The sequence below is a fragment of the Lagopus muta genome, chromosome 5 (genome assembly GCF_023343835.1).
Source record: "Lagopus muta isolate bLagMut1 chromosome 5, bLagMut1 primary, whole genome shotgun sequence".
In the NCBI taxonomy this organism is placed as follows: Eukaryota; Metazoa; Chordata; class Aves; order Galliformes; family Phasianidae; genus Lagopus; species Lagopus muta.
This window is the reverse complement of record NC_064437.1, coordinates 61,571,203-61,596,445: the sequence shown is the minus strand read 5'-3', so window position 1 is coordinate 61,596,445 and position 25,243 is coordinate 61,571,203. Positions and strand designations below refer to the sequence as shown.

Below are 25,243 nucleotides of genomic sequence, written 5' to 3'. Positions count from 1 at the left end.
AGAATGCAGCAATTGTTGTAAAGCAGCTCAGGGCCTTCCTGACCCAAGGAGCCTATCACTGCTCTTTTCCCAAGCCTGGCAATTACTTGCTCAGTATCTTTGGAGTCAGTTTAGAGACAACGCCAATATCAGACATTCCAACACTCAAATCTAAGCCCAAATTATTTCCCCTCCCAGTTCACCAATGCTCAGAATGTCTCTGAAGTGAGGCAGGTAGCTTGATTCACTGCCATGCTGCATTTCTGTGATAGCACTCATAACAAACTGTCATTTCTGCTGTGTGGCTGTGGAAATGAATTACATAAATCCGGTGAAGCTAACCCTCTTCTCAAAGGTAAGCATTTAGAATCACTGAATCGCTCAGGTTGGAAAAGGCCTTAAAGATTATTGAGTCCAACCATGACCTAACCACACTACTCCAACAACCCTCTGCTAAATCACATCCCTGAGCACCACATCCAAATGGTTTTTAAACACATCCAGGGATGGTGACTCAACCACCTCCCCATGCAGCCCTTCCTGTAAAGAAGTTTTTCCTGATATCCAACCTAAACTTACCCTGGTGCAGCTTGAGGCCATCTCCCCTCATCCTGTCACCAGTGAGAAGAGACCAACCCCGCTCTGCTGTAGGCACCTTTCAGGCTTTGGAAGACAGCAGTTTACGTAGGGTCATCACCCATAGATAAAACATACAAATCCACAACACTAATGCAAACTGCTGGTTTCATTCTCGGGAGGAGAAGAGCCCTGCAGGGGTAAGCAGTGCCCACAGGGTGCTACCACAGGGCCTGCTCATAGCAGACAACTTATGGGTATTTTATTTATGTCTTGCAGAAGCATCTTTGAAAGGTGAAGAGAAGTTTATTTTGTTCTTGATACAGTCAGTAGATTTCCCATGGTGGAAAGCCATTGTTTCCAAAATTATGTTTCTCTGTAAGCATGGCATGTCCTCACACAACCAAAGGCTTCTCTTGATGAGACCCAGGAATGCTAGACACTGAGTGGACAAGGAAAGCCCATGTAATGAGCAACTGAAAAGGTCAGGGCACTCAGTATGAAAATACTCTCTTCAGATTTAAGGCAAATTTGATTAACTCTCATATCCTCTGCCTTCCCCCAGAGGAACCCCCTCACTACTGCTCTGTTTGCAGAAGTCCCCTTTATCACAGTGCTTTCCGTTTGGACAGTCCAAGGGCTCCGGGTTTCATGATTGTCAAGCACTTACCCAGCATGTGCTGACATCTGGCATTTGGAGTATTTATTTAAGTATATACATTGGCCCCAAAACCACAGCATATAGCAAAAAACTTCTTGTACACTCAAGTAAATTTGGTTTTCCCAGCCAGAAGGAAAAAAAAGAGTTTAGTTAGCATACAGGCTTTTGTTTTGAACTTGCAACATTGTTTTAGGAAGATTTGCTATTGTTTGCATGAGAAAGTTTGCAGAGAATTCGTTTCAGCATGCATAGATGTGTGCAGAGAGAACAAGCTGACAAAAATGCATTATTTATCATATGGATACTCAGAATGGCCTGGGTTGAAAAGGACCACAATGGTCATCTGGTTCCAACCCCCTGCTGTGTGCAGGTCACCAACCAGCAGACCAGGCTGCCCAGAGCCACATCCAACCTGGCCTTGAATGCCTGCAGGGATGGGGCATCCACAGCCTCCTTGGGCAACCTGTGCCAGTGCCTCACCACCCTCTGAGTGAAAAACTTTGTAATATCCAACCTAAACCTCCCCTGTCTCAGTTGAAAACCATTCCCTCTTGTCCTATCACTATCCACCCTTGTAAACAGCCATTCGCCCTCCTGTTTATACACTCCCTTCAATCAAGGAAAACAACAAATGGTGGAAATAGTATTTCTGGGGCCATACACAGCCATGCTGGAACCAAGTATGTTTTTTCTGCCCTTCTACCATCAGCACCTGTATTTCCTTCAGCTGAAGAACACTAGGCTCTCAGTACTACGCAGTGCTTCCCAGTGACTGCTTTTACATGAAATCAGCCACCTCCTCATCACAACGAGGGTGTATCCCTGTTAGACAGCACCTACATGCCATGACTTTTATCTGCTGTTCTGCCAAGTCCTAACATTAAAAGAAAAACACAAAGGGAGAGGCAGATTGAGAAGATGAGAACAACTGCAACAAATCTCAGTTCAAGAGGTAATTAAGTGCGCTATGTTGAAGACTACATCAACACTTCTCGTGGATTGTCAAGGCAATGGGCTGTTTAAAAATTATTTTATTTCTATTATCTTGACAGTTTTGTGCTTCCAAGGATCTCCTGTTTAATTAATAACTTATCATCCACCTCTCACCCATCCTTAAACAACTGCAACCAGTCACTGAAAAACCCAAGCCTCGTTCAAGTCCCCAACATGACCAAATTTAACAGATAATCAACACAATCTCTGCAACGTGGCTCCTGTTAGAGCAGCAAGGGGTTCAACCACTGACAGCTGCTCTCTGCCCAAGCAGGAACAACCAAAAAACAAAGCTGTTGTCTTGTCACCCAGCAGCATGCTTAGCCAGGAAATGATGCTCTCAAGAGAGGATTTTAACAGTAATGTGTTACAAAAACTTACTGGCCTTCTACATTCAGCTTACTAATTAATTAATCACAAAAGCATAGGCTCTGTGAATCTGTGCCAGCCAATGGGAAAACAATTCCATTTTTCTATCAAGCTTTTTTAATTTAAGAGTTATGCAAATCAGGAGCTGAACTTGCTTTACAGAGCATATTTCTTTAGTTTTTAAATGAACATCTGTGGAAACAATTAACAAGAGCATGTTTTTGTTCAGAAGGATCATCAGAAAGCTGATGCCAAATGAATTATTTTTGATGTTTCAATGCATGCAGTCTCTGAAGTGATTTACTGCAGAAGATGGCAGCTAAATCCACCCTGCAGTCAGTTGAAATGTAGCGTGCTCCTATTCTAAAGGATTCTCATTATGAAAAAAGTAATTGAAAGACTTAATGAAACAATTATGTTAAAAATCAGAATCCGTGGGCTCTCAGTAGTTTTGCATCTAGCTTAGTTTAAAAAAATAACTAAGCTGTGTTTGTCACAGAAAATGCACAAACAGGAGCGCTACACAGCTTACATCTGAAGTCACACTCCAAGCAAGTGACCACCCTGCTGCCTCCCTCTCTCCTCTAGCACAGCAGCAGCCCCTTTCCCAGCTTCCCAGCACGGCATCCCTTGCTGCATGCTGCCCTTATGGCAGGCATAAGCATGCCCAGCTCTGGCTGCACCTGAAAGCTATCATGGTAAAATTACATGAAGTTTCCACTCTCAGCAGCTCCCTGTGTTTATGAGAGGAGGAGAAGCTGAAACAAGCCATAACTAATCTCAATTGATAAACCAGAGCCTACACTAATCCACATCTTCCTCTACATGCTTTTTAAAGTTTATTTTTAAAGGTGAGGCTGTGGCAAACACTGGTTCATCAGCTCCAAGCATCCCCATCAGGACAGGCTGTTGCAATTTTGAAAGCAGTCTTTGGGAGCTCCCTTTTGGTTCCAGTACAGTTACCAAGTACTGAATTAGATTTTTCAGTGTTTATGTCCTTAATGGTCTGGAGAAATGGTACCAAATTAGATAATGAATGCACACTGCTTTTAGAATCAGAACTTCAGTGAAACCAGCAGAAGTGTTGAGGGACATGGTTTAGTGGGAGCTACTGGGAATAGGTGAACGGTTGGACTGGATGATCTTGAAGGTCTTTTCCAACCTTGGTGATTCTATGATTCTATGATTCTAAGTACAACTCATAGGACAGGAGCTGACTGGTAACTGATGCATCAGGCCAAACCAGGACTCCATTTGAGATATGAAGAATTACACTAAAACTTGGTTTTGTCACAAGGTGATAGAGCTAAGTTCTGATTTTAATGAACAACCTGTGCAGCAACCTGCGTGGCTCAGCACCTGCCCATTGCTGAGAGCAGCTGTTAGTGACCATCTCTTGGTGTTTGTCTTCAAACTGACAGTATGCCAAGCATCACAACTATTTGGTTAGTTGGATGTAAGCACTACACGACAGGAAATCTCTTTCTGGGAGATTTTATCCATAGAGAATTTTGCAACTGGAGTAGATTTTTTACTTCATCAGTAATGGTGTAATTTGCTGTTGCTTCTAGCTTGGTTAATTTGTCCCTCCCAGGAGCAGTATTTTATGCTCATGCCTTTTCTAATTAAAATCCTCAAAGTGCCAGGAATAAAAAATACTGTTTTTTGGTGGAAGTCTCATTTAATCTGCTTCCTACAAACAAAACATGTGTGAGAAGTACAATATGGTAACAGCAGCATTTGAAATTTCTAATATTATAGGCACCTGAGCTTTTCCTAGAGAAAAAGAGCTGCTTTCTTCTTTAGAAATCCAAACCTAAACACTTTAGTTGCAAGCATAAGCTTTTTCATGCCTATATTTACATACACATGTTCATATATATGTCACCATATTATCCTTGGTTTGGCATGCTTTGCAGAATACACCACTTCCTCTGGGCTACAGCAAGGCCTTCAGGCTTCACAGCTCACACTGTAACCTTTCCAACCCACTGAGGACATTAACAGCTTATCTTCAGGTCCTTCTAACATCAGTGTAAATGTCTTCTCAATGTCCTGCTCTTGTGTTTAAGACACATTCATAGCACAGGCCTGCACAGAGCTCAATGGAACATGCTACACAGCTCGCTTCATGGTTCTTCTTCACCTCATCTTCCCATTTATGTCACTGAAGTTTAGCAGACAAAGGAGAATCTGTAGCTCTCCTTGTAAGTCCATTTGCTTCCCCACAGCTTTTTTATCTTCTTTTGTCCCTCTGCTGAGGGTTGAATGAATACCTAGATTATCTCCTTATGGACACCATGTGTACAAGACACGCCAAGAAAGAGAGGGGATCAAGTTGACGAACTTGGAAAAGAAAATTTATCTCAACATTTGTAATTCAAAGTTGTTTTAGTTAAAATTATTTCTAAGTTACTAAGAACTGGTACAATTTTGAGAAGATGCAGATTGGTTTATGTGAAGTACTATTAAGAAAATCCTCTCCACAATGAGATCTGTCCTCTGCTCTGTTCACCAGCTGGCAGCATTTGCTGGCCTAGTGCTATCTAAATACCCTGAAACAATGGACAGATCAAAACAATGGGAAAGGGGCTACAACAGAGGCATGATGACAAAAGGACCAACATGACAGAAATGTGCAACAAAGGAAGGGAAGAAGATTGCTCATCTGTATCAGAAAATTCCAGACTCACAGGGGAAAGCTTCACCAAGGAGGAACCCCCAGGAAGAGATCTTTCTTAATTGTAGTCAGCCCTTAAATGGGGTCTAAGAGAGGTGCAGCCAGGCTTCACCCCTTCTGGTCACACAGCTGAATCGCCCTCACCTGTGCTCCCAGGGCTGACCAGGTCCTTTCCCCAGGTGCTCAGTCAGTGGTTCAGGCCACGACTCAACAGTTACCATATAACCCACAGTAGTGGAAAACGTTGGTCTGCCATTTTCTTGCTATTTCTAAGTAGTGAAATGTAGGGAATAATTATACAACTTCTTTATAGTTGCGTAATATTTTTCCTTTCCATCTATACCATAAATATACATTTCCCATTAGAAATGGTTGTGGCTTTACAGATGTGCAGACAGCTCTAACCATTATTTCAGAAGGGAAGGAATAGATTCCCAACTTCCTTTTCACAATGCCTTCAAATGAAGAACCCTTCTGCAACTCTGAATCTTTATTCTTCTTTCATCTCCCCTCATTCATTTAAAGAGAAGATGAGAACAAGTACAATCATTCATTATTGTGAGAAGTGCCCCAGAATTTGCTGCACTTGTACATATGGATGCTTAATTCTCAGAAAACAGACTGTGTTCTTTTTGTGTGAATTGGAACAAATGCTTGGTGTTACTCACCGAGAACATTAGAGCAGTAGTAGTTATTGGATGTAAGCATTAATGAATGACAGCATATAAACTGGAGCTATATAAGTACCAGCAATGGGCACATTGCCACTGCCACTCTGTAGAAGACAAGTGCTGACTAAAAAGATGTGGAGCAGACCTGCTGTTTTGTGCACTCTTGATGTGCAGTGGGTGAAATGGAAGGAGTGAAAGAAAATGATAGCTTGTAGAGTAGAATAAGTGTATCCCATGTAGGGTGATTGTGTACCTCATTAAAATGCTATAGGCACAAAATTGTGTGGAAAATTGGGAATGCGTGTTTGTTGCCAATTGAAAATAAGCAATGGAATGTATACAGATGTTATTGCACTATTCGAGAAGTATGTAAACACACAGCATGAGTACCACAGCCCAGAGGAATTTGCCTAGTTATCCATGGGAATGGAGACTGAGGGCAGGGAAGCTGCTAGAGGACTCGCTGCATTCTGTGCTAATCCCATAATAGTGGGATGTGCAAGAAGAACCGTGCCAATTAACTAGATCCACTGGCTTAAGTAAGTTGAAATATGGGAAAAGTTATAATGAGGCATACTAACTGCAGAACTGGGCAGCAGTCAGATTCGTTTGTAACAACTAAATGGAAAGACTCTAGCAGGATCACAGCACGACGCTCAAGACAAACAAATAAACCCTTCAGAAGTTACGGCCCCTCCAGCAAGTATGCATGTGTTACCCGTCTCACACATCTTGCAGCAGAAAGCAAACAAGAGCACACAAAAAAGATAACCACACATTAGGATTTATGAGTAAAATGAAATGAACAACAACATAGATGAGTAACAGCCAGCTTTGTCTGGCTCGCTACTTACTCGGAAAATGAGGAGAAGAAAGGATAAAGCAAAATAGATAGAAATGATTTCTGTGGTAACTGACTTTGAAATTCCCTCTCCCACTGTGGGGCAGAGTGCTGGCTGCCAGGAGCTCATTTCAGCAGCACCTTCAAAGGGCTTTACAAGTGCTGGGTGACTTGGGCTTTTCTGGAGTCATGGGAGGGGCTGTGAATGATGATGATGGCTCTCCTCCTCAGAACTCTGAGTAGCAAGAGCTAAAAGCCTTGGCTACCATCACTGCATGTTAGAAAATCTGCCCTGTTGTAGCTCTAGAAAGGTTTGTGGTGCCCAGCTACTGGTTAGTTTTGTTGTAGTAAGCTTGCCTTCCCTTATAAGTGGTGCTTAGAAGATGGCACCTGAGCCCATCCAAACATCTAGGGCAGCAGTAATACATCAATCTCTATGAAACTATAGGAGCCTAGCTCTGGCTGTGTAGGTGATTTTTGAATACATGGCTTTCCAGAAAATTTGGGTAAAACCCAAGAACTGGCCTTGCCATTCCTCAGTACCAATGATTGGCTGAAGAGAGATGTGTCTGATGGGCAACACAACTGCTGGGGTCTTGAAGGGTCCCAGAAACTGTAGTACTTCTGAGAGCTTCCCACTGAAGAATACTTCCTTTCTTTCCTATACAATTCCTCTGCTAAATCAGGGAATCTCTGTTCTTCTGGCTTCCTTCTTTTGCAGTTTAAACATATTTGTCTTCACATGGAGTTTTGTTTTCAAGGAGAATGCATCCTACAAAGCAGGTTTAATTCAGCATAAGCCCAACATGCTTTGCCACTGACAGGTCCTTGTTCAGAAGCAAGATGTGTCATGCTAATAGGGCAGAGCACAAGCCTAGAATCTCTCAGCAGTTCAGACTCTGTGCACTGCTGGAGGAAAACAGAGCATGGTTAGTGTATGTAAAGTCACTTTGTTAAATATACTGCTGGCCCCAGCCTCACTGTATCTGTTTATTATCTTTGCTCATTTCTATTAAATTTACATTATATTTTCCTTGGAATACAGTCTTTAAAAGACAGATTGGGTATTTATTTTCCTGTAAGTGCCTACTATGTTCCTCATAGTAGCATATTTATCCTGCAGATCTTCCCTCTTATTAAATAAGTTCTAAACTTAGCACAGATTCTCTCAACTTTAATGCAAACCATGTGTATGGCTTCCAAGGGGCTCAGCTGAGAGCTAGAGCTGGGGAATGGTGTTCTCTGATAAATACATAAACAGAAACAACAACTCATGTCAAATGGCACTGCCTATAACAACATCCACTGCTCTACTTCAATTGTGGGAGAGTGGAAAGGGAAGCCAACATGCAAAGAGGGTCAAGTACAGGCTGCTGTTCTTAAGCATAGATTGCTACCAAAGAAAAAAGTTAAAAGAAACCAGATTTTTTCTTTTTACAACTTGCTGAAAACTTAAATGTCACTGCCCAGCAAATTTGCAGTTAGTGTCAAAAAACAAAAGCCAAAAGCAGACGCATGAGAAAAAGAACAGCCAAGCCTGATGCTAACATTCTGAAATGCAAACCATGCAAACCAGTTTCATCACACACTACCTGCTGTGTTCCTTGGCTTGGCGGCATAAGGATGACTCGATCTGCATTGGGAACTTCTGACTAAAAATAAATGCATTTTAAAATTCCAGTCACTATAACAATTTTGACTAATTTTAAGGGATATTTTGTCAATGAACGTTCAGCAGATTCAGTAGTTTTTCAGATGTTATTACTTTCTGAGTTTCAAAAACATCCTAAGTGAAGGAGAAGAAATTCCAATTATTTATGTAAATCATAGAAATCATAGAATCACCAGGGTTGGAAAAAACCTCTAAGGTCATCCAGTCCAACCATCCTCCTATCACCAATGCATGCAAGTGAAATTACTTGTGTTGTCTTGAATGAATACATCTTCCTGTCCCTGACTCTTAAAAAATGTTGTGACCAAGCTCTGCCATAACAATACCACTTGGCCAGAACAGCCAACAGCTACAGCAGAACTCTATTTCAAATGCCTCTTTATGACAAAATTTGGCTAACTTTTAACACAGATTGTTGAAGAGGACTCACTTTGCCATGCACAAGGTACAGTGGCTTTACTCAGACCTCAAGAGGAAGCACAATGAACCCAAATGCATTTTGCCATCTACCGTAAGATCTGGACAAAGAGAGGATGAAACGTTCTGGTATCTTAACTGCTGAAATTAACAAATCACAACTTTTATTCAAACGCACAGCAACATAATATCTTCTGATACAATCATACACGGCCAACCACAGCACATGGCTTCCCTTCAGCCCAGCAATTCAAGGAGAGATGACCAAACAGCAACACACATTAACAAAGCGCCCTTCTTCTCATGTAGATATGAACTCCTGAATCAGCACACCAAGGTCACTTGTTGACAAGAACTACTGTGTGTCAGAGCCCTGGGGGCACTTGGAGGCACTGCTGGCCCCTAGAGCCTCCCCTCACCCTGCCCATGGCCCCAGGGCCTGCTCCGGGCCAGCACAGCTGCTCCACATCAAACCTGCGCAGCCATGGGCTGACAGCCAGCACCCATCTTGGCCCATCCCCATCCCCTGGAAGGGCCCATGCCTGGGGCTGTCCCCGCTGCCCTGCTCCTGGCGCTGAGGACAGCCCTGAGCGCTCCATGGGATCCCAACAGCTCCTGACCTGCAGGCAGCAGCCACCTGCACAGTGCTGAGATGTGATGGAGCATTATCATCAGCAAATTGAAAAGCAAACAAACAAAAAGTTGCCCTCGATTATCACTGACTGCAATTAAATACGAGTGTAACTGGGAGCAGGAGATAAGCACGAGGCAAATGGTTGGTGAAACAGATTTCTGCAAGGTTTGCTCTCTGGCAGTAGGGAAGGAAAGGCAATCATGCTGCCACACTCACCTGATTTTCTGCACTACTGTTCTCATTGCCCATTCTGATGCTGACGTCCAGTATCACAGAGCAATTAAAGAGACCACTGGAAGAAAAGAAAAAGCTCTTAGTCTTCTGTTAAACAAACAAAACAAAAAAGCTAAAAGCTATACATTTTGGAGGAGCATCATCTCAGTCACCTTGTCTGCTGCCCCTCCTGACCTTCAGTTTTACAATGATTTTAAATCACAGATTAGGGACGAGAGCTCTTTTGCAATCTCTCCCTGCTGCCTTTCCCACACTGGCTCTGCTTATGCTGACGGACACTCCCTGAAACTCAGCTTTGTTGCTCTGCTTCTGGATTATCCCATGTCATTTGAGCAGAAAGGCATTTTCCTTGCCAAACCTTCTTTGGATGGACAGCCCATATGAAAACTTTATTATGTTAACTGTATTCAAACCACTTTTCTATCCTGGAGACTCTGGACTGAGCCTCAGGCTCACTCTGCCTAGAACCACAACATTATACCTGGCTGTTCCTGTAACAGAAACAATTTCCCACGCATGCCCTCAATTTTAAAAAAGAAAAAATGTATTTTTTTTAATCCTTATTGCTGAAGTCGTACCATGCTTTTCCAAGGTAATATTCTACTCACAGTTTTATGACCTAAAACGCATTTTCTTTACACTTGACAGGATCTGCTCGCTTTAATTACTATTGGTTTTACACTGGTTCAACTCTAATTACCTAATTTCCAGAACAGTCAGCAGCAGCTCTGCAGGCAGTGCCTCCCCAGGCTCCATGCTTTCGCTGCATTTTAAAGGCTGCTCAGAAAGAGTGCGCACAACAGAGCTGCAGACATTTACTTCTTGTTGTAGACATTTCATTTTGGAGCTCAGGCATTTAAATTTGCTGTAATTGTATCATCAGGTGAATATTACACACATTCTCTCTTCAATTTTTATTTTTATTTTTCTAAAGAACGTGAGATTGGTCCGTGGCACATGTCAAGAAAACCTCCATTAAAGCCAGGCTGACAGAGAAAGATTGCACATTGTTAGCCAAGAAAACCATACAAGTTTTTAAGGAATGTTATTACTTATTACTGCAGCACACTTTTTTTAAACTTGAAAGATTATTCTTCTTCACAGGAGGCTTGGAGGGAGAGGAGTTGAGCGCTGTGCTTATAAGCTATGCTCTGTTTAAACTTGAGTGTCTGCAGGGGATATACCGGTGCTTGAACTTGCTCCTGTTGAAATCCCTGGGACCAGGATTGCACTTTTAGTGATTAATTAGCAGCCCTAGCTTTTATCTGCTATGACTACTGCCAAATCCTCTGCTGTTTTAAAGTAGTCCTGGAAGTACACGGAAGACCATAGGCGATATTTTCCCCGTCGCTGTTCTCCAAGCACACAGTGCTCCATCACAGAGCGTGAATGTGCAAAGCTTTTCAGGTGCAGCTCAGCAAAACGCTCCAGGACAACAGGTTAAGATTATAATATTTTAAATGTGTGTTGTTATGACAGCATTCTCATCCACTGAGCAGTTAACTGAGGTTACAATGCACAGGAGGGAAACAACGAGCTACAACGAGCTTCCCCCAGCAGCCACACGCTTCCCTAGGAGAGAACAGACTGGCATTTCCACCCACTGACCCACCAGCTTTTCTTTTCCCTGATCCTTTCCTGCTCCCACAGACATCGTGTGGAAACCAAAAGCTCTCACAGCATTCCTCCTATGAGCACTCACAGCGAGAACAGAAGCTGGGGAAAGAACGCAGCTCTCCAAGTCCTCATGTGTACCTCAGTGTGCAATAGGATCATATACACTGATGGAAAATGCAAATTCTACAGTTTTTCAGCATTTGTCAAGTTCTTCAGTGGATTAGGCAGCATATGATATAGTGTTGCTCTATTTATTTTAAATTCACCCCAGTGCATAATATGATTTCAAGGCTTCTGCACCAATGCCACGATATTGACTGTTAATAACAGCAACAACAAATAGAAGTTGAATTTGTCATTCTCACTTGAAAGCAAAAATACTTTATTTATTGTTTTTTATTAAAATGTTCAGGCACTGAATATAAAATTACAAAAAACGTGGCTCGAAGTTTAGCTGTTGAAAATTTCCACCAATGTATCACGTTGTGTTTACCTACTTTTTTCTCTGCTTAGAGTATGAAGTTTCAGAACGGTCATATAACTGCACATTAAGATTCTCTCAATAATAAAGAAAAAAGTGATCAATAAGGAATAATGCATATATTCTCCACTAATCACAGAATCATAGAATCATTAAGGTTGGAAAAGACCTCCAGGATCTTCCAGTCCAACCCTCAATGAGATGTGAGAATGATAAGTGAGAGAACTGCACAGTAACAAAGATATTTCTTCAAATTACAATCTTTTTTACATACATTGTTTTTAAAATCATTTCTCAATGCACAGGCATTGCTTTCATTGTAAAATACGTGAGCTTTATCATATGTATGTAATTTCAAATCAACGTTATAAACATGCTAAAAATCCATTCATAAAATAAACATGGGTTCACCGAAAGATAATCTTTCTCATCTTCCTGCTCTATCTTTTGCAATTTACATGTCATTATTAAAATTCTGTCAGCACCACGTATCTCAAAAATGGCTCACTGGTACCAACTTGGACATTAGCCTACAGGGACTTCTGTATCTATACAGCAGAAAAACCGCTTCCCAGAAAATGAGAGGGAGACCATTTAGCTTTGCACTTACGTTCTGGCACAACCGGGCAGTGCTGGGTGCAGTGACGCTTTCAGAGCATGTCTTCAAACCCTTTCTCCCATCTTTACCTCGTGCGTTTTCGCCTTATTTTCCTCCTGCCTCTCCTCGGCCCAACACCAAATGTAGGCTTTCTTTCAGGGACCCACCTTCATAACCTGCTCTACAACCAGCCTGCCTCCACCCCAGGCAAAAAGCAAACGAGTTATTCCTCCTCCGCCCGGCCTCCCCCTGCTCCACCGGGCCGCTGTGGCTCTGCCTTCCATAAATCCTCTGCTAATGGTTTTCAAATATGTCAGCCTGGAGAAAGCAGCCTTTGGTCAAAGCATATTTCACCGCTGGTGTCCCTTGGTCTATGGTAGGAGAGGTGCTTCTTGCACTGCAGTTATGCACGTGTTGCCAAGGGAAAATTAGTACTGGGGGGAATATCTGCTCTGCATTTTGTTTGTCTATTTCACACTGCCCTTCATTTTATCTCACTACTGTTGAAAGCTCTTCTTGACAGGACAAGGGAAATTGGTTTCAAATTAGAACAGGGGAGATTTAGATTGGATATAAGGAAGAAGTCTTTTATGATAAGGGCCATGGAGCAGTGGCACAGGCTGCCCAAAAAGACAGTGATGCCCCTTCCCTGCAGACACCCAAGGTCAGGGGATAGGGATCTGAGCATCTGATGGAGCTGTGGGCTTCCCTGCTCATTGCAGGGCATTGGTTGGACTTTTAAATGTCCCTTCCAACTGAAATGATTCTGTGATGCTTTGAAATACCTGTTAATAGGTGCTCCTTTTCAAGTTATGCTGAAATCATTTCCAATACAATTGTCCGGAAGGGAGGAGATGTGACAGAAACCCTTTGAAATGTGATGTTGCAAGAAGTACTGGTTCATGGACAAGCTAATTGCTGTTGTTGATGTGCATTGTCTGTTCAAGCACAGCTTCATTGAGGGGTTCTCAGAAAGACAGCTGATAAGAGAAGGCAGTGCAGCAGTGTTTCATCAGTGGTAACTCCAAGGGATTAACGTGTTTCTGCCCTCACCAGTGGTATTTGATAGTACACACAGCAAAGGAATAGCAAACTGTTGGGTTCCTGTACCTGGAAGAGCTGCACAGCAGCATTACTGAGTCCAGCACACTCAGTTCCTACCTGACATGAATAAGAGGCAGGAATTTCATGTGGCATCTATGTGCTGGGTCTGGCGTTCCTGTGGTCATTCTCTGCCTTGGTGTACAAACATCTGGGCTGAGAGCATGAGGTATGTGAAGGGCTGGAATGAACAGCTGCCAGAGTGCTGTGCTTTTACAAGCTTGTGTTTCTTAATGAAGTCAGTGAAGCCCGCAGCACCATGATAGCACCTTAATCCACAGCTACTGGTCAGAATTCTGCAGGTCAGAAACAAATTATTTGTATTTCCTGAGCTTTTTCAGGTTTCATGCTAAGGTATACATGTGGGGAGGTTTAGTGGCATGGGGCTAAGACAAAGTGTCACATAAATCTGTGCTACATCTCAGAGAGCTCAAAATGAAAAAGTCACAGTCTATAGTGAAGCTCTGGAACTAAAATACATGAAAGCAGCTGTCAGATCACCTTTGTTCTGTTCTCCCCATCCTTTTTCATGACCCAGAAAATTGAAGTTCATCAAATTAAGGTTTTAGTACGTGCTGCCTTAGAAAACAAAATAGAGCCACGGTGATATTCATTGCTTATAGACAATACATAATGAAATGTTTTTGTTTAGGCTCTCTGCCATGAATTTAAGAACAAGGATCCTGTGGGAGCTCAGGGAAGCACAAGCCTGGCAATATATCCTCACTTCTGCTAGTTGGATTATTTCCTCATGCAGAAACTGAGCTCATATTTGGTGCTATTCCATTTCCAAAGCTAAGGCGAGAGAATGCCACGAGGTGAGAGCGAGGCAGCTGCCCTGCAAAACAACCATCTGGCAACATGTCGGGGAAGCCAACCTTTTGGTAGACACTCATGATTTCTGGTTATATATTTGTCTTTTTGATCAACATGTGTGCAAGGGAGTAGCCCTCTCTCTGATGGGTGAACCTTGTATAAGTTTGCAGAGCCACGCAGACAGCTGCTCTGCTGCCAGCAATGAGTCACGAGGGAGCGACAGACGCACTATGAGCAGCAACTGCTCCGAGCTCCGGGCCCAGAACAGCTCTGTCAGACAACACTGACATTACATTTTGGCCTTTGACAGAGCTTCGTCGGTTTTCTGACCCACTCTGGTGTCTCAGGCCCTGTCCCAACTATGCCAAGCAGCCTCTACTCACTGCTAGTAGTTCCAACCTATGCAGATGCTGCTCATCTGCTCTGTACCGGTAAGAGAAGTCAAATCAGTTTGCATAAAACATGACTTGTGAGAGCATTCTTCATTCTCTGATGTCTCAGTTTATTCTTTTTGATTCCACGACAGATGAAGATGAAGAAGTACTCACACTGGGCTGCTTTCCTGTGATCCCTCATCCACACTTCTTCCTGTAGGGAACTCCAAATCTTTCTTGGTCAAAAGAGGATCTAACCCAGGAGGATTGGAGGACTCCGAGTAGGGGAAAGCACAGCTCATTCTGAAAGGTGAGGTATGTATCTGGTTAATGAATTAAGCACTTCATTAAGATCCAAATAGCTTGGCATGCATTATTCTATTTAATCCTACTACATACAATATTTGGCATAATTACCAACCACACACTACTCAGATACCTCAGTTTTATACATAGAGTAAATGCTACCTAAAGTATTTATATGGGACAATTCAGTATGAGTTCAGTTTGCTTGATGGCAGAAGTGCTACCAAACAACACAGAACATTTTAATGTTTCTCATTTGTACATGACAGACGTGACACACCAAGCAATAAAAGACTGCTGGAGCACTGAGCATGAAGTCATGCACCAGCTGTTCTTGCAGGTAGGAGGAAAGAAAAGGGGAGTGCTCAGTATTTTACTCTTCTCCGATCTTGATATCACTGCTATAAAATAATTTGTATTTTCTGCGTATCAGAATAAAACTGTAGAGACTTCTGAGACTGACTGACGCCCTTCTGCCCAATTCTAGAAGTGCAACCATCAAGATGTGGGAGGGAAATCATAATCCGATCATGACAGCTGGTGAACACGTAATGATTGAAAAGTGCACAACTTGGCTCTGCTTAGCAACATCAGCAGCTGGATCCACTGTAAAATCGTGCTGCTGCTTGGCAACAACAAAAAAAAGCTGAGCTGGCCTTTCGTGAGACTTGTGAAACGGTGTTTTGCTGCTCACCTCCCAAAAAGAATCAGAACTCACTCACTGGCCTGCATGCTCAGGTAGAAGGTGACTCTGTGGGTCCAGCTCTGCAGTGCAGCCTGGGCTGCCGGGCAGTGCGTGGTATGCAGGAGTGCAGGAGGAGGAACAGGGGGGACTCTGAGCACCTGCTATGATTTTATTGTTTTATAAACAAATTAAGGAAGTTCAAAACTATTCTTCCTATTTCTAGCTAATTGCCAGCAGTGTAAGAACCTGGCATGGAATAAATCTGATCTATGGCACTCCACCATGGCTTCCCATCAGGCTGTCCAGATTAGCAGTACTTTTAAGCAGAATTATTTCTAATTAGAAGTACTTCAGGACATTCCCACGCCATGGGTTCAGTGCAGCAGGGATCTGCCTGGGCACAAGCAGCGGTCAGGCTGCAGAGAGGGAGGGAAAGGATTTTGTTATGGTGTGAAAGCTTCAAAAGATATTGTGATCCAAAATGTTTCTGATGGGATTCAAGGTATCGAAAAGTTTAATTCATGCTCAGGGCTGTGAAGCAGTGTTAAGTTGGCAGTGACAGTTTTATAAAGTGTCACTGGGAAGCTGTCATTAGGCATAGCACCCCTCCCTAAGCAGCATGGAGATGATCATTAATTTTATTTACGTTCTACCCAAGAATATTTCTTTCATGCTGAAAATAAGCCTTTCATTTCAGCTCTTAACTAAAAGTATTTGGCGCAATTTGAGAGTCCAAAAAAATTTAGTCTGAATATTGGAGCACTTCTCTCTCCAAACCACACTTACAGCAGCAGTTTTGTTTTTTACCAGGTTCCATGCACAGAACTGAAGGCAGTGGGAAGGCTGTTGGAGTTGGGGAAATGCAGCCCTGCACTGTAGCACTGACTTTCCAACTGTCCACAGCCAGTTCTGGGCACAGAGATGAGGACAAGGACTTCTCAGGTAGGTTCCCAATGCCACAATGCCACAAGGCAGTGAACAAGGCTTCCTCACATTTCACCTGCTGGTCTGTGCCTATCATCACACAGGGCTGCATGTGATTTCCTTGTTATTACTGCCTGCCTTTTGTAAACAGCCAATTATGATTGATGACAAATACCTCACCTATATTTAATCACAAGACACTCATGACTGTATAACCCAGGTCCATAGCCAACTTGGCAGAGCGCACGTTTGTTTTTTGCACTCTAATGCACAGTCGTTGACTCAAAGGGAAGGATGCGTGCTCCTAAAGCTCAAAGATGAGGCAGAGAAACATTCCTCTGACTGGGGGTGAGTTCTGGAAGGAGTGTTGGCACCTCTGGAGCGAAGGGCGCATATTTGGAAGCACTGACAGATGGTTGTCCTGCTGCAGGGCCCAAGCACAGAGCTGGAGTGGTGGTACACAGCTCAGAGACAAAAATCCACATTATTCTCATTCAAGATGTGCTGTGGTTTATCAGTCATGAGAACAAGCTATGAAAACAAGTCTCTTGGGAGACTGGTATGTCAAGATAATTTGTTAATAGCACGTCCTGGGCTTGGTTTCAGACTCTCGTCCAAGCAAGTGCACCAGGTCACAGCAGGGCTAATGCTGGGAACTGAGTCATTGGCCTCTGAAACAATCTTGCACTCAAGATAGTGTTGGGAAAGCCATGTGTCATTGTTTACAAATAGGCTGAAGGCAACTGAAAAAAAAATATATTTACTTTGTAATGAAACTTGTGGAGTAACACCAACCTTCTGTTCTATGAAAACTGTTATGTTACATAGGCACAATGCTTGCAGGTAGGTAGGATTGGTGATGGAAGTCCTTTACTGATTTATAAAGCAGGGTGACAATGACAACACTTTCCAAAGGGGAAACTGAGGCACAGAGGGGTTGAGTAATCAAGGCATCAATATGTTGTGTAATCCTGTACTAGGCTTGAAACCAGGGCTAGTGTTCAGCACTCAAAGCAATGTGCATGGACTGCTTAAGGGACTTTTCTCAATGATGCTACATTGATTTAACCTTGCACTGAAAGACCCCATTGCATTTCAAGGCTACAGGACCTAAATACTTCCTGTAGGCTCATTTGTAAGTGCCAGCCAAGAACGTTTTTCTGCACAGCAGTGTCACAGAGGTATCATTAAAGACATCACAAACAAATAAACATATAAAGCAGTAAAGCTGAAATCCATTTGACATGCTAAAGATAATAACAGCATAATAATGAGTGCTTCCCTGTTGGCATTACAACTCTTCCATCATCTTTATAACGTTTTTAAAATGAATGTAATGAATGAATGCTTAAGGTGAATGTCAATTATATACCCATTTTTCCCCTTGACTCTGTTGACTCAACTAAGCAGGCATGCAAAACAAGACAATGAGGTCAGTTAGAGACAGTGTCCAAATTCTCTGTGATGATGATGATGATCTGGTGACAGTGATGGGTGCCAAAGACGCATTTACTCTAAACTGGAGCTCTTGATGTTTGCTCCTGTGGTTGTGTCTTTTTTAAGAGATGATCTAATGGTGGGAAGCTGTCCTAGCAATCCTGGGGTGTTGGTGGAGATAAAGTTAACTAAGCCGCTCGCTGTTGTTACAGATGGCACAACTCTTCATCCTTTTGACAGACATAAACCTAATCAGCTTCTCCTAACGACAGATTTAAACTCATATAACATATTGCCTTGTCCAGCTGGGCTTACACTATTTATACTCGTGTTATCATTTTCCAATAATACAAACAATATCCAGTTTCAGAATTCCGCCCTTCATTTACAGCTGTATTTTCTGCATCAGTGTCTCCCCATCGTTAGCAAATACTCAGGGCCCAGGCTTTGCGGGATTTTACCTCAGTCTTGCTTTTGATTTGGGGGGGGTTTCCTGGAGACCAGGCTCAAAATGTAACTGTTATTACGTATAACTAGGTGCTGAATTTACATTTTACATTTTTAAGCAAAGATTGTAATACTGAATGTAAAATTGGGAAGAAAATCTTCAGAAATCATCTGCAATATTGGCTTCCTGAGTCTGGAAACAGTCTAGTTCAAGATGTCAATTCCCCATTTAATCTCAGTAAGATTTTAACACCAAAATCTAATTACGCATTTCGAACATCAGCTGTAGTTATTTTGGTTTTGGTCATTATGACAGATGGAACTTGACAGATGAACAGATGAAACTTGATTCCACAGTTGGTTTCTATTTATCTGCTATTTATCTATTTGTCATTGAGCTGTTCTTTCAGCTCTGGGAAAATTAAAAAAGGTAATAAAGAGAATGGAAATAAGTAACATTGGTCCAGCTTTCTTCCAACTGCAACAACGATGTATGTAACCAGCTCTGTCACTTCAGTCCAGTGACTGGAGTCATATTTGGATGTGGACTCCAAAGTGAAAATGATAATTCTCCCATTCACAACAGCTGTTTTTAATGAATCACAAAGCACGTGGGGATACCACTAAATGAAAAAATAACAACTCTAGTCCTAGCATGAAACCATGATCATCTCTTGTACCCAAAGAGTGGATAGTAACCGTATTTTAAGTTAATGTAGTGAGCACAAAATAAGGCTCACAGCTGTTTGTCCAGTTTAAAGGTCATATAAGGTTGGAGGATATGCACCCTCTGTAGCTACTGGGATAAACTGAACTGAGATTGTCTCTTCTTGTATCCAGATGTGATTATTCTTTTCTGGTGTGATCAAACATACATATACTGGAATTCACCCAGTATGGTGAAGGAATAGCATTATTTCTGATAAGTGCAAGAGCGTGTAGATTGACCCAAACCTCTTCAACCTTCAGCTACATAAGAACAGAACTTGCCATGGAAAGTTATTATGAGACTGTAGAATTCATTAAAGCAAAAGGCATAAGCACCATTTCCAAAACTCCTGAAACACTGAAATAATGCTGGGCCTAAATATAATGTGCATAACAACAAAGAAATGTTAAGGCTTGTTTATTACAGTGCAAGAATGTCATCTTGAGTAAAAATATGCCAATGCTCTGTGCTCTTGATGCACATCACCTCTGATGAGAGCACTGAATGAGAAAGCCATCACAGAAACTGAAAAAAGACTTGAGGTAGCTCATGAATTTATACGCCCCCCATCTCACTGCATCGTGCAGAGATTTTCATATGTGTTCCATAAAATTGTGCAGTGCTCCAAATCTGTGGCTAAAAGCAGCTTTTTCTCATAAAGAAAGTGGTTAAGTGTAATTTTCAGTTTACAGTTGGAAGTGGCATGGAAACTGTGAGTAATAGACAATGCAACAAGTAGGCATGGAGCTTACTCCAACAGCTAGTAGCAATTAATGTAGTTTCAGTTCAATATGCTGCATATGTAGTACACACAAAGAAATATAAAAAAAAGCCTCAAATCATGATAGTCTAATCAAAAGCTTTTTCTATGAGGATGAAAAATAGGACAACAGCTCACACTATCCTAGGATAATAATAACAAAAGTGAAAGACAGCTATGTATAATACATCACATATAGTGTTAGAGAATTCATGATCTGTACCAAGCAAAACCAAAATGGAGCTCATTAAAATCTAGGCGTGCAAGGTCTAGAACTGCAGATTTATTAAGCTGTGCTTTAACAATTAGGATTTTGATACTTGGGAGCTGCTGCTTTGTACTTTTCTTCTCCTTCTGCAGCAGTCTGCTTCTGGCTGCTGCAAGAAGGTGCTCATAATGCAAGAGTTTGATTGTACTAAAGATCACTGCTGCAGGAGACCTACACATATCTCTGCCTCTTTGAGAGGGTGAGAGAAAAGCTGACATTGAACCTTAAGAGCATGAAGTGGTGCTATTTGACTGACAGCTCAACAGAGTCACAGAAAATAGGGCTAAGGATGTGTATATCTCCCCGCAGTTGTTGGTTGTTTTTTTTTTTTCTTCCAGGTTTTATAGAGGAAACATATTTTGGGAATGGAAGAAAATGTCCTTAAGCTATTTTTCCTGAAGATCTACTTAGCAAATCCTTGCCACTTGGTCTAATTTGAGCACTTCAGTCAGATCTATTCTGCACACACTGCTATTGCATTGCCTCCTTCCTAAAGATTCCTGTTTTCCTTCATTATCACTAACGAGATCATCTTGCTTTCTTAATCACATTTATACTGGTTTTGTTTCCTTCTAAAACTCTTCTGTTGCAAATACAGCAATTGCTCACAGCCAAAAGAATTATTAGCATGACACCTATCTCATTGTGGTTGGATAGCTAGAAAAAGTTTTTATGCTATACACCCAGTCTGCATGAATCAAGAGAATCTTCTCTGATTACTTACATTCAGAAAAGCAGATTTCAATTAGATAAATTAAATCATTCTTACCTTTCACCCATGCAGACAGACTTTACTGCTAGGAGTTCTGTACAATTCCCCCCAGCACACTGCTGCTCTGAATATGAAGCAAACAAACACAGCCTGATCCATTTGCAAGGACTCAGAGCTGGCTGAGCCTTGGTTTGCCCAAGCACCACGGGTGCTAGCTGGATCATATGCTTACTGTGAAACCAGAGAACTAAATGAGTCTGTCAAGTCCTAACTAGCATTTTATGACAAATTTATTTTGGCAAGAATGTATAGTGCAGTATTGTGTCAGACTTGCTGAGCCTTATGCATTCTGTATCTGTCTTGATGGCTGACGTATTTTCACAGCATCCCATGTGCAAGAGTGTCTAATAGAAAACAACACAAATTAAGTCTAACTTTTATTTCACCCTGTGATCTTTAGAAGCCCATAGTTAAAAAGGATTGTGTCAAGAAAAACTACAATCTGTGAAGTCTTTACTCTGACACTGGCTGTCAGCAGTGCAACTCTTCTGTCATTAATTGTGGTGGTTGAATGTAGAATCAATTGAATTTAAGCTCTTTAGTTGGGTTTAAGCTTAGATAAGAGACACGGGACAAAAGTTCACTCTCTTCAGTTCTGGAGTCGAGGGGCTTCTATATGTTTATTCCACTGGCATTACAAAACATAAAAGCTGATCTGACAGTTTTCTGAGGTGACTCCACCTCCCCACCTCTCCTGAGAATGGTCAGCTGTCAGTAGGAAAGCTTGCTTTCACCTTCCTCATGAGAAGCAGCAGCACAACACTGATTAAAAGCTGCCCAGAACTACAGGGCAGTCATTCTCTAATACTGCCACAGAAGATGAGAGGTGTAAGAGGATTTTAAAGAAAGCCTCAAGTGACAAAAGGAATATCGTTGATATTCTTCACAAATGCCATCCTCCTTCCTACCCTCCAGATGAATGGAAGCTGGAAATGAATGTAGGGAGCCCACCTCGATCTGGAGGTTGTTCTACGGTCTGAACTTCCACAGAGATGTCTCTTGCTCCCTCTGCCATCCCCATCATCTGTAAGATCTCCAAACGATTGCTTCTCTTTCTATTCCTGTTCCGCTCACTCTACATCATGCAATACAAACTAACCATCAATTTATAAAATAAGTTGATTTTTTTATAAGGGAGAGATGGTCTGCAGGCACATTCTGTAAGTGTGAAGTACACTGCTGGATCTGGAGACAGTTGTGTCACTTTTTTTCTTTTCTTTTCTTTTTGTAGGCTGACAAGCTGCCTTTGGACAGGTGTGCTCTTAACCTGTCCCACAAACCAGTGCCTAGGTGACAATTCAAGTTCAGCCAGTCACTGACAACTTGCTTTACTGGTAAATGACCAAGCTATCAGATAACATGGACCAGCTAAGGCCTTTTTCCTGAATGAGGTTGACTTAAATTTCTTGCCACAGTCTGCTTTGGGACTGTCTAAATGTTTGCTTGATGAAAAATGCTAACTAGCTGATTTGGGAGCACGTGCAAACTGACTACTGGTCCAAAGAGCTGTGCGCCCAAACCTGTCGTCATAGATCTCTGTTTCAAAGATGGAAAAATGCATGCATGTAGATGTAGATATAGATTGAGATGCAGATGTGGAAGGCAGGGTAAGGGAAACTAAGACAACAAGGCTTAGCTTTTCTGTCCATGAGCCCATCTGAACCCTCTGGCCAACTACCAGCCCTTCTACCAAAACAGAATGGCAATATAAACCCTGTTTATTAGAAAAATACAGAATTAATTGAAGTCCCTCTGCCCTCATGTGTTAGCAACATATTTCAATATAATAACACAGTGATAAAATCCTTGTTAGTCTCAAACTAATGAAGTACTATTTTAATCTTAGTCCTATTAGCAGGAAAGGCTAGATGTGTCTTTAGATACCTGAAGATCTATAAGAAGGAGGTCTGGGTCACCAGAGGTAATTTTCCACCTGTAGGTGTGGATGATGGTCAGCTCTCACTTAGGAACATGGTTAAACATCTGCATAATCTTTCTAGAGAATAGCCAGCTAATTTTATCTCTGAAATTCTGCATATGAAACACATTCTTGTCGTTACATGGCAACGTAAAATCAACAAGCAATCCTTTCTGAAACAAATCCTTAGAACTATTTCTGAAAAAAAAAAGGAACCGTGGAAGAGTGCCATATTAAAAAAACTCCAGCATTTGCAAATAGCTATTACAGTCTGTAATGTTGCAGCATGTTTTTAAAATAGCTGTTTTAGGACATGCATGCTAATATCAGTCTGTTGGTCTTAGAAAGATACTATTAAATAGTCATCATCCTGTCGTCTACATTATAGGTTATGTGGATTGTAAAACAAGTTATACGAGAGATCATGAAACTATAGAACCTCAAAGGAACTACTGTGTTTTTTCTGGTAAGCAGAAATGTTTCTTTTACTCATAAGACACTCCTTTCACCTTTTAGTAATGTCTAAAGCATAATTAGCAAACTGCTTTGAGTCTAGACATTTTTAACTTTAAAGAACTAATAAAATATTACTTACCAGTTTTCCTCTAGACTAAAAATGAAAATACACCATTCAGTTTACCACTGATTTTTATAACCTTCTGCACTCCTTCTCTCCTAGCCGGTGTATGGATCCCCTTTCTCCCTGGATCACATGAAAGTGTTCTATTAATGTGAATTGGCTTATGTTTGAGAACACTATGCTGGAGAGCTATGAAGTGTAAGGAATCTGACCCAGGGATCTGCAGGGCTGTGACACATCAGTTCTTTACAGGAATTCTCAGTTGCTGGTTGAGAACAACACAAGATAGGTCCGGTACACGGCGTGCAGTCTGCTGTCATTGTTGATGTTAGTAAACCTTTTGCCTAAGGCAGTGAGACAAGTTCTGTGATACACCACTGTAACTGGAATTTTCCCCTCTGGCAGTCACTCCAGGACGGCAGTGCCAAGTGTCAGGCTGCCTCTCCACCCGACTAACTCAGTAAGTTGGGAAAACTATTCACCACTAAAACACACACAGCCACAGCATGGCTGGAAGTGATAGCTGCATCAAGAAAAACACTGCAAGTCAGCACTGCTCTGCATATTTCCTGAGGAATGCGTTGCTGGAGTTCAGAACAAACATTCGAGGTCTGGGATTGCTACGAGAGTACCTGGCAGAAGAAAAGTCTCCACCACCATTCCGTTCTAAACCTCTTTGCCAGTGTTTAGTCTTCTCTCGTCCACACACTTGGCAAAGAGGGAAAGCAGCCCGTCTCTTCTCACTGTGGATAAGATGGATCTCTCAGCCCACTTATCTGAATGCAGTAGTAGAAGACAGACGCACAACTGGGTTTTCTTTTGCTCCAGAGGGAGCAAGTCTGACCTACTTTACCCACAACTGGAACATTATCTTTGTGATTCTTTCAGGAAAAATACATGCTGCTGCAGTATAGACAACTATAAAATCCCATACCAGGGGTGGGAGAGAAAAGAAAGGAAACCCACACCAAACACCAAAATGACTTTAAGTAGAACACGTCTTCTGCTCCATCATTCCTCTGAAAGATCCTCCCTTGGAATATATTATTTCAGACAGGAAAAAGTTGTTCCTTTCTTCATAGATTAAGTTACATGCCTTTAACCACACGTAATAAAAACAGAATGAATTCAGTGCAACGTGTGAAGAAATGACTGAATTGTTAGCATAAAGCCAATCACAGAAGCACTTAGGTTTAACAACACTGTTTGCATAGTGCTGGCAACGTCTGAAAGGTGATAACTGCCAGAGACTGCCATAAGGAAAAGGGAATTCCTATGGATTTTCTGGAGAGAAATTACTGCCATATCAGAAGTTCAGTGTCCAAATAACTGCATACAGTTATGCACAGTATTGTGGCCACAACTCCACAGAGCACTAACTGCCTTTTCATTGTTGTTGTTGCAAAAACACGTTCTGCATTTGATTTTAATTCCTTTGTTTTTCCATTAGAAACGCATTGGCCAGACCACCAAGGCAGCAGCAGTCTGGCTATTCTCCACTCTGATGCATCATTGATGTATGTATATATTTCTTGATCCTGCTTTCAAAGCTCTGTTTTGTACATTTTTCTTTTTAAATAAATTACTCTTTGAGTATAATGAGAAAGTGGAAGGCATTGGGCGTTTCAGTCTGTGCCAAGCAGGACTCTCACATGTTAATGGAGCAACATTGTGTCAGTCCTTCACTTAATGAAACATTCCAAATCAATGAAGGGTTCCCGAT

General features: G+C 41.8%; 1 protein-coding gene across 8 annotated transcripts in view; it reads right to left on the bottom strand.

The window, feature by feature from the left end:
• Nucleotides 1-23,661, bottom strand: part of TACC2 (transforming acidic coiled-coil containing protein 2) — a 115,403-nt gene extending 91,742 nt beyond the window's left edge. For 6 of the 8 annotated variants that reach the window (XM_048945088.1, XM_048945091.1, XM_048945095.1 and 3 more), the window contains exons 1-4: nucleotides 23,536-23,660; nucleotides 14,889-15,017; nucleotides 9,710-9,785; nucleotides 8,363-8,422 (exon numbers count right to left, since the gene is read on the bottom strand). In XM_048945088.1, the coding sequence (XP_048801045.1) occupies nucleotides 8,363-8,422; nucleotides 9,710-9,785; nucleotides 14,889-15,016 (264 nt within the window). In that variant the 5' untranslated portion in view covers nucleotide 15,017; nucleotides 23,536-23,660. Of the gene's footprint in view, nucleotides 1-8,362; nucleotides 8,423-9,709; nucleotides 9,786-14,888; nucleotides 15,018-23,535 lie in introns of all 8 variants that reach the window. The other 2 variants (XM_048945089.1, XM_048945092.1) reach the window with 2 other exon arrangements.
• Between the last annotated feature and the right edge of the window lie 1,582 nt (nucleotides 23,662-25,243).